At 40.0% G+C, this 15,540-nt stretch overlaps 1 protein-coding gene across 1 annotated transcript in view; it reads left to right on the top strand.

The window, feature by feature from the left end:
* Positions 1-162: 162 nt before the first annotated feature.
* GOLPH3 (golgi phosphoprotein 3 (coat-protein)) overlaps positions 163-15,540 on the top strand; it is a 31,963-nt gene continuing 16,585 nt past the window's right edge. The window contains exon 1 of the mRNA XM_010563968.1: positions 163-557. Within this exon, the coding sequence (XP_010562270.1) occupies positions 342-557 (216 nt within the window). The 5' untranslated portion in view covers positions 163-341. The remainder of the gene's footprint in view (positions 558-15,540) is intronic.

The following is a 15,540-nucleotide window of genomic DNA, read 5'->3' as shown; positions in this document are numbered from 1 at the left end:
CCCGCGGGCGGGGCCCCTCCCTGCCGCCCGCGGCCCTTTCCGGTGCCCCCCCCTCTCCCGGCGCTGCCACATCCTCCGCTGACATCAGCCCGCGCCGCCATATTGGAGGAGAAGCCGCCTCCGCCAGCTCGGCCGCGGGAGGGGGGGCAGCCGGGGCCCGCCCCCCCCCCCCCGGCGGCGAGCCCCGCTCCCCATGACTCCCGCCGGCCGGCCGCTGCCCCGGTGCGGATAGGGCGGAGGCGGGAGCGTCTCCCGTCCCTTCTCCTCCCCCCGCCTCCCGAGCTGTCGCTGAGACCCTTCGCCCGCGGCGGGCCTCTGCCCTCCTCCCGCCGCCTCCAGCCATGACTTCCCTGACCCAGCGCAGCTCCGGCCTGGTGCAGCGCCGGACCGAGGCTTCCCGCAGCGCCGCCGCCGCCGACAAGGAGCGGGGAGCGGGGGGCGGCCCGGAGGATGAAGGCCGCCGGGACGACTCCGGCGAGGACGAGAAGGGCGACTCCAAGGAAACGCGGCTCACCCTCATGGAGGAGGTGCTGCTGCTGGGCCTCAAGGACCGTGAGGTGCGGCCGGGGCCGTGGCGGCGGGGCTGGGGCGGGCCGAGGTGAGGGGCGCTGGGCGGAGGGGTGGCTGAGGAGGGGCGGTGGTGCCCGGGAACGGGGCGCCTGAGGGGACACCGGTTATTGGGGGGGCGGCTTATGGGGGGCCTGGATGGGAAAGGGGAGCCTAAGTGGGGCGGGGGTGTGGGGGGGATGGGGGCAAGGGCGCTGCTGGGCGAGTGTTGCGGCGGGTTTGGGGCAGAGGTGTTGCTGGGGGTAGGGGCCCATGCTGGAACAGCTTCGGTGCTTTGGAGGAGGTGGGTGAGGTGCTGGGATTTTGGGGAGGGGGAGCCTGGCAGAGCGTTGGGATCGCCCTTTGGACGTGGAGTTCGCAGGGGGGCTCTCGTATTCGTAGCGCCTCAAGGGAGGCAGCGTAGGGGTTGGGGCAAGACGAGGACCTGAAGGTGAGGGCCAGGGCCTCTAGTTGGCGTTGGTGGTTGACTTGGAGGCCTGGGTAGATCCGTGATATTTATACTCTTTCTCCTACAACTTACCCGTGGCTCTAATGTGGGGGGCTTGTCTGCTCCTATGTATTTTGTCAGAGACGACTCTGCGGTACTTATGGGGTTCTCGGGTGCTTTACGATGCTTAGCAGCCCTTTCTGCTAAGGCTTTCCAGACTAATGCGTGTGAAAAACGTCTTAAAATTGGGGGGGAGGTACATATGACGAAAATGGGCCTTGTGTATTGAGAAATGTTTCAAAATGAGGAAGTGGCATTATTATATAATTCTGTGGTTTTACTGAATTTATAGCTTAATTGTTATCACAGTCGTTGAGGAAGGTGTACTTCTACCAGTGTGTCAGATTTTTGTTTCATTTGAAAGAGGTAATCAATATAAAAAGCATGCACACAGCAGAAATTCAGTCCTATCGAGGAAACAGTTTAATTTGATGTGGCATATGGTGAAGCATAATATGCCTTTATTTTAGATATGAGCTATAATATGAATTTCATTAAGCAACCTGCTTGCTTGTTTTTGGGGGTTTTTTTAGTGGTAAGCCGATTCATTGATTTGAGTGGAAGTCTCTTAAAACTGTGTGTGTTCATGAGGACAGAATAATGGGGAGGGAAGTTGGTAACTTATATGTTCTTTGACAGCATGTTGCATCTAAAATAAATTTGCTGATTGATAATGAATAGATTAAAGAGTAGTTTTCCTGGTTAACATTTGTTTTTTAATGTGTGTGGGTATATCTGTATATATACCTGCTACAATAACATAAGTTATTTTTCTCTAAGATTGTGTATTTTAGGCCATATTCTTGTAATCTGTTTTTTTTAGATGGACTTTGCCATGGCATTCTGATAAACTCAGGTATTCACAGTGATGTGTCCTTCCACCTGTTGAACTGAAGAGTTGTGTGTATATGCATTTCTCTTTCTACACCCCTGAATAGTTGGGGGAAAGTAAGTTGGGTGTGACAAGACAGATACCTGGCAGGATTGCCTAGGAGGTCTTGCCATGAGGAAGGTGGGATAAACTGGCTGATCTTTCAGCTCTTTTTTTTTTTTTCCCCAGGACTGTGTGCTAAATCTGCTGAATTTGTGGGCCTTAGGCTATAAAGATTTCAAGGTCGGGAGCATTCTGTCTGTCTAGAAAGAATATATAGTGCAAGTGTTCCTGGTATATGAAAAGTTAATTGTTAAAGTTGGGCCTAAAAATCCAGCTTTGCACTGGTGTGCATCAAAATTATAAATCATCTCACTTTGCTAAGTGCAGCAGTGGCACACACTGCAGGTAATCTAATATTCCTTTGTATAGGAAATACGAACTGAGTGATTACAGTGGCATGGATATCCATAACTCCCTTGGGATTTTGCAGTTGAGACATCAGACAAAAAGAATGATAATATTATCTCTGGGGTTGGGAGCTTATGTGCAGAAACAGTAGCATACACTGTGTGCGCTTTGTTAGACATGAATCACTAGGGTTTGTATTTTGGTTTTGGGTCTGCTTGTACCCTTATGTACAAGCTACACTATGTAAACCACTTTGTCACTTTTTGCTTTTAAAACTGGAAATAAAACTATAGACTCATTTTCAAAGATGAATATATTTTGTTGTTCTCTATTGTTCTAATGATAAGTAAGCAAAACTTACTTACTTTCCACACCTGGATACGCATTTTACAAAGTTTTTACTTCCAGTAGAATTGATTTCCCATGACATTTGTGCGGGACTTTCTTATGACAGTAAGCAGAGAAAAGCAGTACCGGGTCTGTGAAGTGTAACTGTGAAACTACACAAAGTCTAAGGGAAAGGCAAAGGCAGGTGTGTGAGCTATAAGCTTAATTGAAAGCCAGTAAATTTAAAACTGGTAACATCCTTCCTGTGTATTTGCACAGGATAAAATAGTTTAATGTTGAGTTTAAAATAAATAAAAAATGTAAAAAAATAAAGGAGTCTGAATTGGCCAAAAAATCAGCTTCTCTCTCATAAAAGTCACTGATACGCGCATTGATAATATAAGGTTTCAGTTTGGGGAGTAATTTTTTTTCTAAAGTTAAACACTGGTGAATATGGCTTAACACCATATAAATTGTATACAAAATGCCTCGCATGTATGGAGCTACCATTTATAATTTGTAAGTGTAGGTGGCAGAGTCTTTACTCTTAGGAGAGAGTTTTTCAGGAAGATCCAGGCAGTGATGGATTTGAGTGTTTCTAGGAGATTGTTAGATATTTATGTGAATCCTGCTTTCAGGATAGTGTGACGGTTGTTAACAACCACAGCAAAACTTTTGAGTTGCTGCCTGGATGTTTCTGCAGTATGGGTTCAGTGATGGGAACATCTGGCTGCCCTAAAACAAACACAGCACGCCTCAATCCCGTGCTTAATGCTTGAACACAATTAACTGCATTTGCATATGCTTCCTGGACATGGCTTCCCATCCCCGTATGGCCTAATTAAATCGTACTTGATGTATGTATACTGGTTGCTCTTTTCCACCAATGGTTCCTCTTCTGTTTGTATCTTCTGTGTATACATAACTATTTCTGTGTTCCAAAGTCAAGATAGGTTATAAGGGATATGTGCTGAAATATGTGCATGCTTGCATAACATGACAGATGCAGTGTCCTTGGAGGAGCAGGTAATATACTAGAATGCAATACGTTACTAGAATTCTTCAGGGACCATCACAAGAACACCTACACTTACTTGGAAACCCTTCAGAAACATGGCTGGGAAAGGGAGTCGTGCTCATCCATTTAGAGTAGAGTGATAGCCTGTTGCTATAGGAATAAAAAATACTCACCTAAATAAAATACTTTGCTGTATTAGGTTAAAAATAGCATTGTAGTAGGATGGGTCAAAGCCACAGCAAAAATGATGTTATTCTGTAGAACTACTGAAGCATCTGAGGTCATCACTCCCAGAAGAAGGGAGTGATAAACATTAAAAGTTAGCTTATTTAAAAATGACAGCTAAGAGATGAGTACAGGCCAGTTTGTTCATTACAGCTCTTCCAGACATCTTGTAACTCAGTCCCATAGAAAACTGGGAGGTTCCAGTTAGGTGGCTGTGCTTTACAACTGTTGCTCCATTTAAGTTCATTTAAGTCTTTTGTGGGTGCAGGGTTTTTTCTGGTTGTGTGTTTGGGGTTTTTTTTCTCCTTTTTGGAGTGTTCTCTCGGTACACGTTGGGAAACTTCAAATACAGGAATGCACACAGCTGCTCATATCCTCTATACGATGTGCCACAACTAAAACAAATTGAAGGAGCTATAGAGATGTGGCACCTACTAAGATAAAATATTTATTTTGCTCTGTAATGAATTCCTTATTTGCTGAAGGAAAACTCATGTGAAATATGCTGAAATAATTGTCAGGTACTGCGGTCTACTGCAACAGTAAATATTTTTTGTTTTATTTGCCCTTTCTTTGGTGAAGACTAAAATGTCATTTGTGAGAATGAAGTAATGTTAAATCACTTTGTTAGGTACAGAAATTATCTTGGGTCTTTGCTACTCATGTTTGGCCTTCAGAAACTTCATTTATTGCTGCAGATTTAGTGTTGCAGCATAGTTTTTTGTCCAAATCGTTCGTGTGAATGTTTCCAGCTTATGACATTTTTTGTCATATTGAAATAAGTTATTGGGGAGCTAGTTTGCCTGCTTCAGATGTCCTGTTTTGTATTTATCAGATTAGTGCTAAAATGTAGTTTTCTTTATTCTTCTTAGAAATGGGAGTGTCTGGATTTGTTACTGAGTTTTAATCCTAAAGGGATTTTTCTGGAAGGTGAAATAGGAATTTGAAAACATTCAAAATGTGGGTGGCATTTTCCCTGATATTAAGATTTGGCTTTGTGAAATTCATATTTTGATGCAGAAAACTGGGGGTTTTGCCTGTGTAACAAATGATGAAGTTTTGAAGTCTTCGTATCTTTTTAGTCTGCACTGCCTCCCCCCCCGCCACCTTAAAAACATTTCAGCAACAGCCTGAATGTCAACTCAAAAGCTCCCAAGTTTTGCTGGAAAATTTCTGAGACAAATGAGTGAAACTTGCAGAGGCGTCAACTGGGAATTCGCATTTCAGTTGAAGAATGATGTATGAATGTGTCGAAACCTTGACAAAGACGTGCTTTTTCTCAAATGTTCAGGGCCTAATAACAACAAAGTGTGTAATGTCTGTGGTGAAAAATTCTTTCTTTCATAGTTGCACACAGCTTTTTGGTATTTTTTTTATATTTCATGTCCATACATAAATTACAGGCTAGGAGACGATAGGAGGTGTGGGAGGAGGAGTACCCGATTCTCTGTGCTGCAAGATGCAGCGAAGTGCCTCTTTACTGTGCTGCTGAGTAGATCCTGCTTTTGTGCTCTTTGGAGCATATGCTGATTTGGAAGCAGCATTTTGGATATAAGTTGACTTTATGTGTTGAAATGGTGTCTATATTTTGTGGTTCTGCATGCAGCTAGTGTGGTTATCCCTGCCCTTATAGCATGGCTAATCTGTAATCTATATTATTTATTCATGGATAACTTTGAGTGTAGTGTAGTCCTTTCCTTCATGTCAAGCTGTCTAGTATAGGGCAAAGACAAAAACTCTGTCAAACCCTGTCTAGTGATGCTTCTCAGTTTTTTGGAAGTGCTCTTAAAAAAAAAAAAAAAGCTGTAACTCTTCCTCCTCTCCCTATAGCAAGCTGGTTTTATTAAAAAAATTGCATGAAATATATATAAGAAAGTATTGCTGTTAATTGCTAGAGGGGAAGTAATCGTGGAACTGAAAACTAATATTTTATATTAAAGAAGTGGTATTATTTCAGGTGTTCTCTGATCCTAAAGTAGTTCATATTGCAGCATTTATCTCAGTTAGTTAAGCTACATGTAATGGGCCTTCTTTGCAAGGCTAAGTTGACCAGGCTAAGTGTTGCAGACAGAATAGTCAAGAATGACTTTTCTTACTCGCAGAGCAAATAATTACTACGGCACATACTCACTTCTGTGTTGCATTACTAGGGGAAGGGGAAGCTAATCTGAAGTAAATGCATGGCTTGGTTTCCTCTGCATGGACTATCATGTGCCACTTTCCTGGCACATGAAAAACTGGGTTTTTCCCAGCTTACAAACAGGTCTTGTTACTTAAATTACTTCAGTAATTTATTTTCTTTCAGAAATATTCATAAAACATTACTGCAGAATGATTTCACGTATGCTTTTCAGACGTAAAAATTACAAGGTTACACATAAAATAGTTCATAACCATTCTTTTCCTGTTAAGTGCACTGTATGTAGGCGTGGATGAGTAGGAACACAAAGGTGTGTGGTACTGTCTTGAGTGCAAACCAGTATTATGCATGCCAAGTTTTTCCCACCTCCCCCAGTATATCCTATACTAAACTACTGCATTTCAACCCCCCCCCCATTTGTGATGGACCATTAAGATAATAAAATAGTATGCCTTGTAAGCTAGATCTTTGTAATTGGACAGGTGTTATAGCTCTTGTATTATTTGTGGATGTTACAGGATTTATTCATCACACTGGGAAATTAGTCTGTTGGCCTTTTTGCGTATCTTTCTGTTGCTGATACTCTTTTAAGCTGCTTATTGCTATCCACTTTTTAGTCATGTGCCTTTGTAGTCTTTCTAGATAGCATCATGTGGTTGTATTATTTACAGAGTACTTAACTGCCAGGCTAGGTGTCTTTTGTACATGGACTGTACCATGAAGTTTCTATTTATATTTAGCCAATCATTCTTGTACAGCACAGCACATTGCACTTCCATTTTTTACTTCAGTAGACACCTGATTTTACTTTGACACTTAGATGTTCAACAGTCTTATCATGAGGGAAGCATTCCATATGTATTATGTTGCCATTTCAGTACATCTGCATTGCACGGTGGAGAAGGCAGGTATAATGTTTATCAGCTAGGTTGAGGTAAATGCCAGATGGATGTTCGATCTATACTAATCACTTAGGAAGTGCTAATTGCAACTACTTGCCTGTGCTGGATATATAAATGGGACTTCTGCTTTAGTGGCATCTGCATCTGTGTCTGAGACTTTCAGCTTACAGTTAGTACATGTTAAGTACTAAATGGAAGAACTTGCTCCTTTTAATGCAAGGACAGTGCGATGAGTGGAATTTTTTTAATCTCATAATGAAAATGTTCACATGGCATTATCATGAGATAGACTGTTTCTTGAAAATTGTTTGCACCTGCATGAGTGAAACAAGTGAGAGACCTGTTCTGAAAAAAAACAAACTGAAAGGAAACTAGGGGAATTTTAGACAATACACTTTTTTTTTTTAAACACCCAAAACATGACTCTGGAAATCCGTTCACATTAATGACCAGATGCAAATCCCTCAAAATGAAACATTGTATAGCTCCCCAATTTGAAATAACGCAGTGCTTTACATAGTGTTTTAAATTGTGACCATTGTAGAGGAAAAGGTAGAAGAGAAGGATAGGTGCTGTATTTGAGGACAGATGACAGTGGAGGAGGAGGAGGAGGGAATTGTAGTTTTAATGTGGCCTAGTTAGTGGTCAAAGTTAGTGAAACTTCCACTTATTAGTCAGCCAATATTAGACCTGCTTTGTCTATCATAGAAGGATGTACCAGATTTAGGTTTTTCTTATTGTTTTTAAGAGAAGTATACTAGACCTGGTTGGGATAGAGTTAATTTTCTTCATAGCAGCCAGTATGGTGCTATGTTTTCGATTTTTAACCAAAACAGTGTTGATGACACAAAACAGTGTTGGTAACACACCCATGTTTTATCTGTTGCTAAACAGTGTTTGCACAGCATCAAGGCCACTTCGGTTTCTCACTCTGCCCACCCCCCAGTGGGTAGGTTGGGGTACACAACAGTCTGGGGGGGAGATGACAGCCAGGAGAGCTGACCCCAACTGACCAGAGGGATATCCCATGCTGTATAGTGTCATGGTCAGCAATAAAAAGGGAGGGAAGGGAGGGAGTGGGTAGGTGGTCATTGCTTGGGGACTGGCTGGGCATCCGTCTGCTTTTGAGAGGTGGTGAGTGAGTGTTTTGCATCACTTAGTTCTGTTTTCTTTGCTGGGGGGGGACGGGGGACACGGGACTGGGGGAGCGGTTATGAGGGTCTTAGCTGCCAGCCAGGTTTAGCCCACCACTAGGAGACACTGAATGTGTGCAAGGTTTGTGTTGTAAGCTTCTGGTTGTTAGATCTAGGCAGGATGCGAGCTATTTTTCTGATCCTGCTATATTTGCTTACTGCTGTGGGAAGACTTGGGTTTTTTGAGTGAAGTATCTGATGTGGAGAGTTTAAGCACCAGTTCTAATTAAACATTTCTTTCAAATAAATGTCAGATTTTATGCTGAGTGACAGTAGCAAGGAGTGTAGAAATCAGTTTGCAGGTTATGGAACAAACTAATTGCATCTTCATTTTGCACCAAGTATGGAGAATAGAGATTGGACCCTGATGGAAGGTGGCTTTGCAAGAGCCATGCAAATATTTGAAGTCATTATCTGCATGTGTATACACTTAATGATGCTGAAAGTTAGGCTTCTAAGTTTGTCTTTTCATTCCTAAATCAACAATCAGATTCTTTAAGTGTTGATTTGTTCAGGGGTCTTGTAAGAGTTCAGCAGTGTGCATGTGTTAGTTGCCTCCTCTTCAGCAAAGTTACATTTTTTTATTATCTTCATTTTAGTGAAGAGATGTGTCTATGTAATATATGCCTGTGTACATGCTTGAAAAGCTAGGCAATAGCATTTGGCTTTAGTGCTTTCAGTAGTCGACAGCAGTTGCTGTTCATTATTTATTCTTAAATGCAGTGGCAGATTGATCGGGTACCTGACAAGTTTCTTGTCAACGATACTGTGCTTTGTAGAATGTGTATGCTTGCTTTCCTAAAGTATTTCTAGTGTTTGGCTGTCTGAACACTTCAGAGATTTTCCTCACTAACTTATCTTATGTTTATAACTAGACTACAATTTATGTTCCAGTAAAATGGCTAACGATTTCAATTGCATCAAAAGAGGAAATCAAGAGGGACCACAGTCAGACATCAAAGTCCTCACTAGTATTCCAATAATAAATACTTCTGCACTCTGGCTTGCTTTTCTTTCTTAAATATATAGTAATTTTCAAAGGTGAGGATGTATCATTAGGCGTTTTTGCAACCTTCTGGATTGAGAAGGTGATGGCTTACTTGAAAGGCAAGATTTGCAGCAAAGAGCTAGCTAGGTATAGGTTGGTGTAGACCCTTAATCTCTAGTGAAGACTATGAAGAGGAATCTAGTTTATCTTAATTCAAATAACTTTGAGTATTTTCCCTTTGACACATGAGAAAATCCAGCGTATTCCTCTAGCAGGTGCTTTACTTGAATATTTTGCGCATTCAAAAGTTCTGGGCATGTTTTTTTCTTTTGAGGGATGACTGGTAAAAGGGATCAATGTCTCCTAAATTATTTTAGAAATTATTCAGAAATGCATTTTTATTTTTTCCAATTATGTAGACAGATAGAACTGTATTTCTTATACTGGATCTGAAATTCCTTTGTACCCATTTAAGAGCTACCTGAAAATGAATCTTTCAGTTTTGTTTATTACATATATTATATGTCTATATAATTTATGCTAGGTAGCCTTCTCTGAATGCATTCCAGTCAGGTGAGACTGGGTCATGTCTTTAATCAAATATGTCTTAAAACAGATTGGTCAGTAAAAGCAGTGGAAATCAAAATCTGTCAGACAGTAGGTATGAAAACAATTCTATAAGAAAAAGAGAGGGTTTGTCTTTATAATTTTCTAGATAATTTAAGATTCAATAAAATTTAATTGCTGTCAAAACAAAAAATCGATTTTGTATTTCAGTGTTGCTTGTTGTCTTAGAACCTAAACATGAGAAAAAAATTTTCAGTGTGTTCTCAGCTTACCATTGTTTTTGCATTCCAGAATTGTGGAGGCTTTTTTCTTCTATTTTGTCTTTTAGTTCAACAGAGGAGGGAAGAGATTGAAACTATTATTGAAGAGTTATTTAAGCAAGACCCTAACCCTGAACATTATATTTTCAGCCGAGTGTAAATAGGTTGGGGTAAGACCACACAGTTCCTTGCCAAAGGAAATTGATTTGGGTCTTGCCAGAGAATACTGCCACAGAAGCTGAATTTCGTTTTGTGTTTTAGTCTGTCTGGCATTGTGCAGTACTGTAGTGTCATGGAGTGTAAGATTTTTTTTTAGAGGTGATAAATCAATATTATTAGACTTAATCAGACTATCAGACTTAATAAATTGATATGTGTATTGAATGTATATTAGAAAATAGCAGAGAATCTCCAAGTCATTAAAGCATATGGATAATTTGACCATGTCAGCTTTTCTTGTTTGAGACTTGCTGTCAGCTGCAGCTTCTGTGCTGTGGTTACACTCATCTTCACGTAGATTAAATTACAGTAACCTGCATTGGAAAGAAAAGAGCAGATCTTTTTGATCCCCTGAAAGTGAAAATGGATCAGTTCATATAATAAGATACCTGTGGTGAGAGCAGCCTAATTTTACCTTGAAAGTTCAAATAATTTCAGACATTCCAGCCTGTCTTTGATGAATGTTGCAATGAAGCGTTTCCTTTTTCTCCTCTTCCATCATTGTTCTCTATTGTTTGCGTTTTCCACCAGCTTCTTATAACTATGTTTAGTTATGCTGGTAAAAAGGCATTTAATTGGTTCTCACTGGAGTTTAAGGTGCTTTACATGTTTACAATCTGTCTAAGGTTACTGAAGCTGAATCAAAGCTTTATAGAAATCTGTATAAGGACCTAGGTGAGGAGGAACAAATGCTGGCTTACTGCACAAGAAGATCCAAGGACTCCAAATTATCACAATAAATGTACAGTTAGTTCTCCTAGTATTGACCAGCTTTTCTATTTGTTATTGAGAACTTAGGAAAGTTTGTGGATTTTTTTTTCATTTTGTGTTCATTTTTACAATACCTGTTTGCTTATTTTTATGTTGAGAAGCTTCTTGCAACAGTATGCTGGAAGAAAAAATGTATATAATTTTTTTTTTTTTAAAAGTGTACCTTATTTCTAGTATAAGAATTTCCTGCTCTGAAAAAGGATGTGGTTGAAGTCTGAAGAAGTCAGATATCAGATTTGCTGGACAAATACTTTATAAAATATGCTCAAATTAAGCATATATAGCATCAATCTTGTGGACTTCCACCCCATTCAAGAGATTCAGAAATTGTATTAAGCATTCCTTATAGAATGATGATGTTCCTAAATAGAATACTAACTTCTAAGAGTTTTTTCGTATCTAAAGAATCCATGAACTTACTAGAGTAACTCAGTTACTGACATTGACCTGCCTGAGACTTCTGCTTGTAGATACAAAGAGATTTACTTAACCTGCAACAATAGCAGACAATTTTTCTCTTTGTAATCAGCAATTTTACTTTCAGCTGAAAGGATAGGAACCACAGAATCATGTACAGGTGTCAGAAGCTGATGTTCACTTTCTGTTCTTGGTCCTCTCCTACCACTGTCTGCTGGTATCTGCATTTAATTGTATGACTTTATGTGAATATCCAAGAGGACATAGTGTTTCTGTTGTAGAAGAATACTGGTGATAGATGCGTTTGGAATTCATAAAATGAAGCTTTTGGGCCAACAGAAAGGATTGGAATTCTATGCTAAAACATAATTTATAATAAACCAGGTACTTTCATTGTCCTTTCTATACACATACTGCTTGTATTTTACTTCTTTGGATTTGAAAACAGCTTTAAGGAGATGTGTTGTAGAAGTTCTTCAGGTGATTCCAACTGCTTTCAAATATTTAAAGCAGTATTAGTAATTGTAGAGAGACTACATAAAGGAAACAGTATAAGATGGTTCTTGTCTTTTTGGGGAATATGATAGCCCTATGCTTCTCAGTCTGCTAGTACTCGTTAAAATACTTAAAAACAGTTTTTGTCATCAACAATCATAGCTGTGAAGCAGATTAAATTTGTACAGGTGCTTGCAACAGATTCTGATGTTGGAGTTAGGATGCCAGAGGAAGGAGACAGCCATCTTTGACATGAAAACTGTGGCAGATGAAAATTTCTATTAACTTTTAACCTGCTGCAGTGCACCTGGATTGTGTATGCTGTTATTCCTTTCCCTTCTGCCCTCCCCAGCTGTCTTTTTGTAGCTACCAAAATTACTACTTCAGAGAGGAACTTCTTGACTAAAAAGGTGAGAGTTCTGTCGCAATTGTGATTGTGTCCATTATGAAATACAACTTGCCACAGACTGTATTTCAGGATAAATTGTCTCTGCCTGTCTTTTGCAGTAGGTTTCAAATGGATGACAGATGGATGATTTTGGATTATTATGTTCTGTCTGTGCTTTGTGCTGGCTAATAATAGGGTAGTAGGCACCTCTGAAAGAACTTGCTATTGCTTCAGAGAATCAGAAAGGGATTCTATTGCTGTCCTGTCAGATTTAAACAATGTAACTTCAAATTTATGATGATCGGGGTAATGATTGCTGAGGTCCAAAACGGGAGAGCTGTGGTGATGAATATAGTGCATGATACCTTAAGCTTTAAGCATTTTCTGTTTTCTGAGCAGATTGTGCTCCTGAATGGCTTCAGTACAAGTAGCCCAAAAACGTACAGGGTGGGTTTTTTGTTTTTTTTCTTTTTCCCCAGCTCTTTATCCTAAAGATAAATGAATAGTTCTAGCTGTAATTATTCAGGTTGTGAAAACTACTCAGGTTTTGAAAGCAGTTTGTCCATTGAAGTGTGGGTTGTCAGTGAAGGGGATGCTCTTGTCTTTTGCTGTCTGTCCCAACCGTGTTCCTTCCCTTTGCCGTGCTGTCTCTGAAATTTGTTCACTTGCTCAGTGAATCAGATGAGCAGACTGACCGTTAGCTTTCAGACAGACCACTTTCTCATCTAGCTGACTACACAAATGCTACTGTGGGCTCAAGAGAGAGAACAGTGATGTGCTTCGATGGAGTGAAGAAATAGATACTTTAGCAGCAGTTCAGGCTTTGTTGGACTGCCTTCTTGGGCTTAGTCCTCAAATGGCTAAAACTGAAGTATGGGAGAGGACATACCTTCTCCAGTTACATGGTTTTGTGTGAGGTTAAAATGAGATGCTGTGACATTGATTTGGAAGGTCAGTAAAACTGAAATTAATCTCTCAAAGGAAAAAAAATGGTGTGCAGAAGGTAGTGGTTCGAAAGAGATGCTTGTGCTGAGAAAGTAATTAACACTGGGATGTCATTTTTCCTCAGTTTCTTTTCCTGCTTTTTCCCCCTGGTGTTTCTCTCTGCCACTTTAAGCACCTCTAAGAAAAGATACCTGAATTTATGTATATATGAAACATGATCCTCTTTCTCAGTATTGGTATAACTACTCAAAGTGAGCATGCAGGTATATTCTGCCTTTGTGACACATGCTGTGTACACGTTAGAACTAAGTAGACTCTTTGCTAATTGTGCTATGCAACAGGAAAATCAGTCCCACACATATAATTTATACCAGCAGGTTACTCAGTTTGCTTTGCCCAATCCTACAAATGACATAAACTGACTTTCAAAATGGTTTTTTTTCCCCCCAAGTTCCACATTCGATTTAGTTAGTCCATCTCAGGCTACAAATCTGTTGACAACTGTTTCTTCTTATTCTCATTTTAATAGTAGAACTGAACCTTGTATGTTTTACAGGTCTCCAAACTGTATTTCTGTTATGCTGGCATGTAAATTTGGTGAGTGTGACTAATTGGACCTGGAGATAATTGCCCTCAGTAACTTCCCATGATGCCAGCAAGCACAGAATATTTTCCAGTATGTTTGTCATCTGTGATTTCTGAGAACATACCATAAAAACAGTCTGCTGCATATCGGAAAGATTAGATGGCAATGAAGAAACCCTTGTTTAGGAAAGCTAGACACTTGTTTGTATATAAACAAAACAATAGTTATATGTCTCAGAGCTTTTATATTGCTACCACCAACACAGTATTTGAATGCTATCCATGCAGAAGTAATAGCAAACTCCAGCAGAGTTTAGGAAGTCTCATTTTTGTATCTTTCAGCATCCAAGTAGAGCTGGTTGAAATTTTTCCTCTGAAATATTCTTCTAATGGAAAACAGGCTACCTGTAAATTCAGAATCTACTGTTCGCTAGAGTGAAAGCTTTCTTTAACCTAGATTGTACCTCCTAGCTGAGAAACCCTGACAGTAGGGCTTTCATGTCTTCTTGATAGACTCTCAGATGTATTGCTTCGGAGCTAGGACTTCCAAAATCCTCAGGAGCTGTAATTGTTGTTTATCTTGGCTTTCCGTTACTTTCCAAGTTGGCCAGCTCCCCTTCTCATGGGGCTACTGTGGCTGGAAAGGGTTAAAGCAACATTTTATTTCTGCTATCTCTAAGTGCAGTTTCAGAAATTGCATTCTTAACTAAATTTTGAAGTCTTTTTTGTGTGCGTGTGTTTCATAAAAGAAGAAATCTGGAATTTCCTGAGAACAAGAATTCAGGGATTTGGGTAGCTCTAGTGATGTTTCTCCTTCAGAAGGTTCCCCTTTACTTGTTTGGTTTATTTTGGTTTGGTTACCATAGATCTTTTGTTTTGCTTTTAACTAGAGGGTGCTAGGTGAGAGTTTAAGGAGTACTATTAAGTCTGCATATAAAATGAAAAGGCTTTTAGTAAGAGAAGTATAGACTGGGCAGTGTTACATGCATTATCCCAGGGAAGCTTTGCTGTTGTGATTCTTCATAAATGTAAACTGAGTCTGAGTCAGGACCAAAACTTTGACCTAACACTGAATATGAGTCTGTGTGGACCTGAGGATGGCCCTGAGGGGGCCTGTTGTTGCTAAAATAAAGAAATACTTTATTTTCTGGTGAGCAGGCTGTTGTAACCCTCAGTTATCTTAACAGACTATTATATGGCTTTATCGTGCTTTTTTAAAAGACTTAAAGCTCATTTCCATTTGCCATGGCTCTGTGGTCTGCGAAGTAATCTCTAATAGCTTCAGACTTGCTTGGTTAGATCAGGGAATGCATTGGCAGCTATGGTCTATGTTGCACTGTACAAAGGTCTGTAAACAGGTGGCCTTAACCAAGAAGGTTAAATACTTTTTTTTTTTAATTATGATGTGTGTATCTTGAAGCCTCAGGGTTGGAACTCTGCAAGCACTTCTTCTCTTTTATTTTCTTTTGAATCTGAGAGATTTTAACAGATTTTTCACTCTTCCCCACTCTTTTTCTCGTCTGTGCGAGGTGTAGTGGAACTGCTGCTTTCCTATTCTCAATTAACTGAAGAATTGGAGAGAGAATGTATATTGCTGTAGAGGGAATGGATTTTTAGTAACTCTTGCGTGTAAAAGTATTCTAAGCAGAAGATTACCTGGTCTCATGTGAGTCTTTTGTACCCAATTCAATTCTAAGAAGGAGGGGATTTTTTTTTTTAAACTCACTCTGTAATCCATTAAAGATTACTTGTCAATATTTTGAG

Source organism: Haliaeetus leucocephalus, unplaced genomic scaffold, assembly GCF_000737465.1.
Source record: "Haliaeetus leucocephalus isolate CR32 unplaced genomic scaffold, Haliaeetus_leucocephalus-4.0 Scaffold174, whole genome shotgun sequence".
NCBI classification, from domain to species: Eukaryota; Metazoa; Chordata; class Aves; order Accipitriformes; family Accipitridae; genus Haliaeetus; species Haliaeetus leucocephalus.
This window is presented reverse-complemented; position numbering and strand designations above follow the sequence as displayed.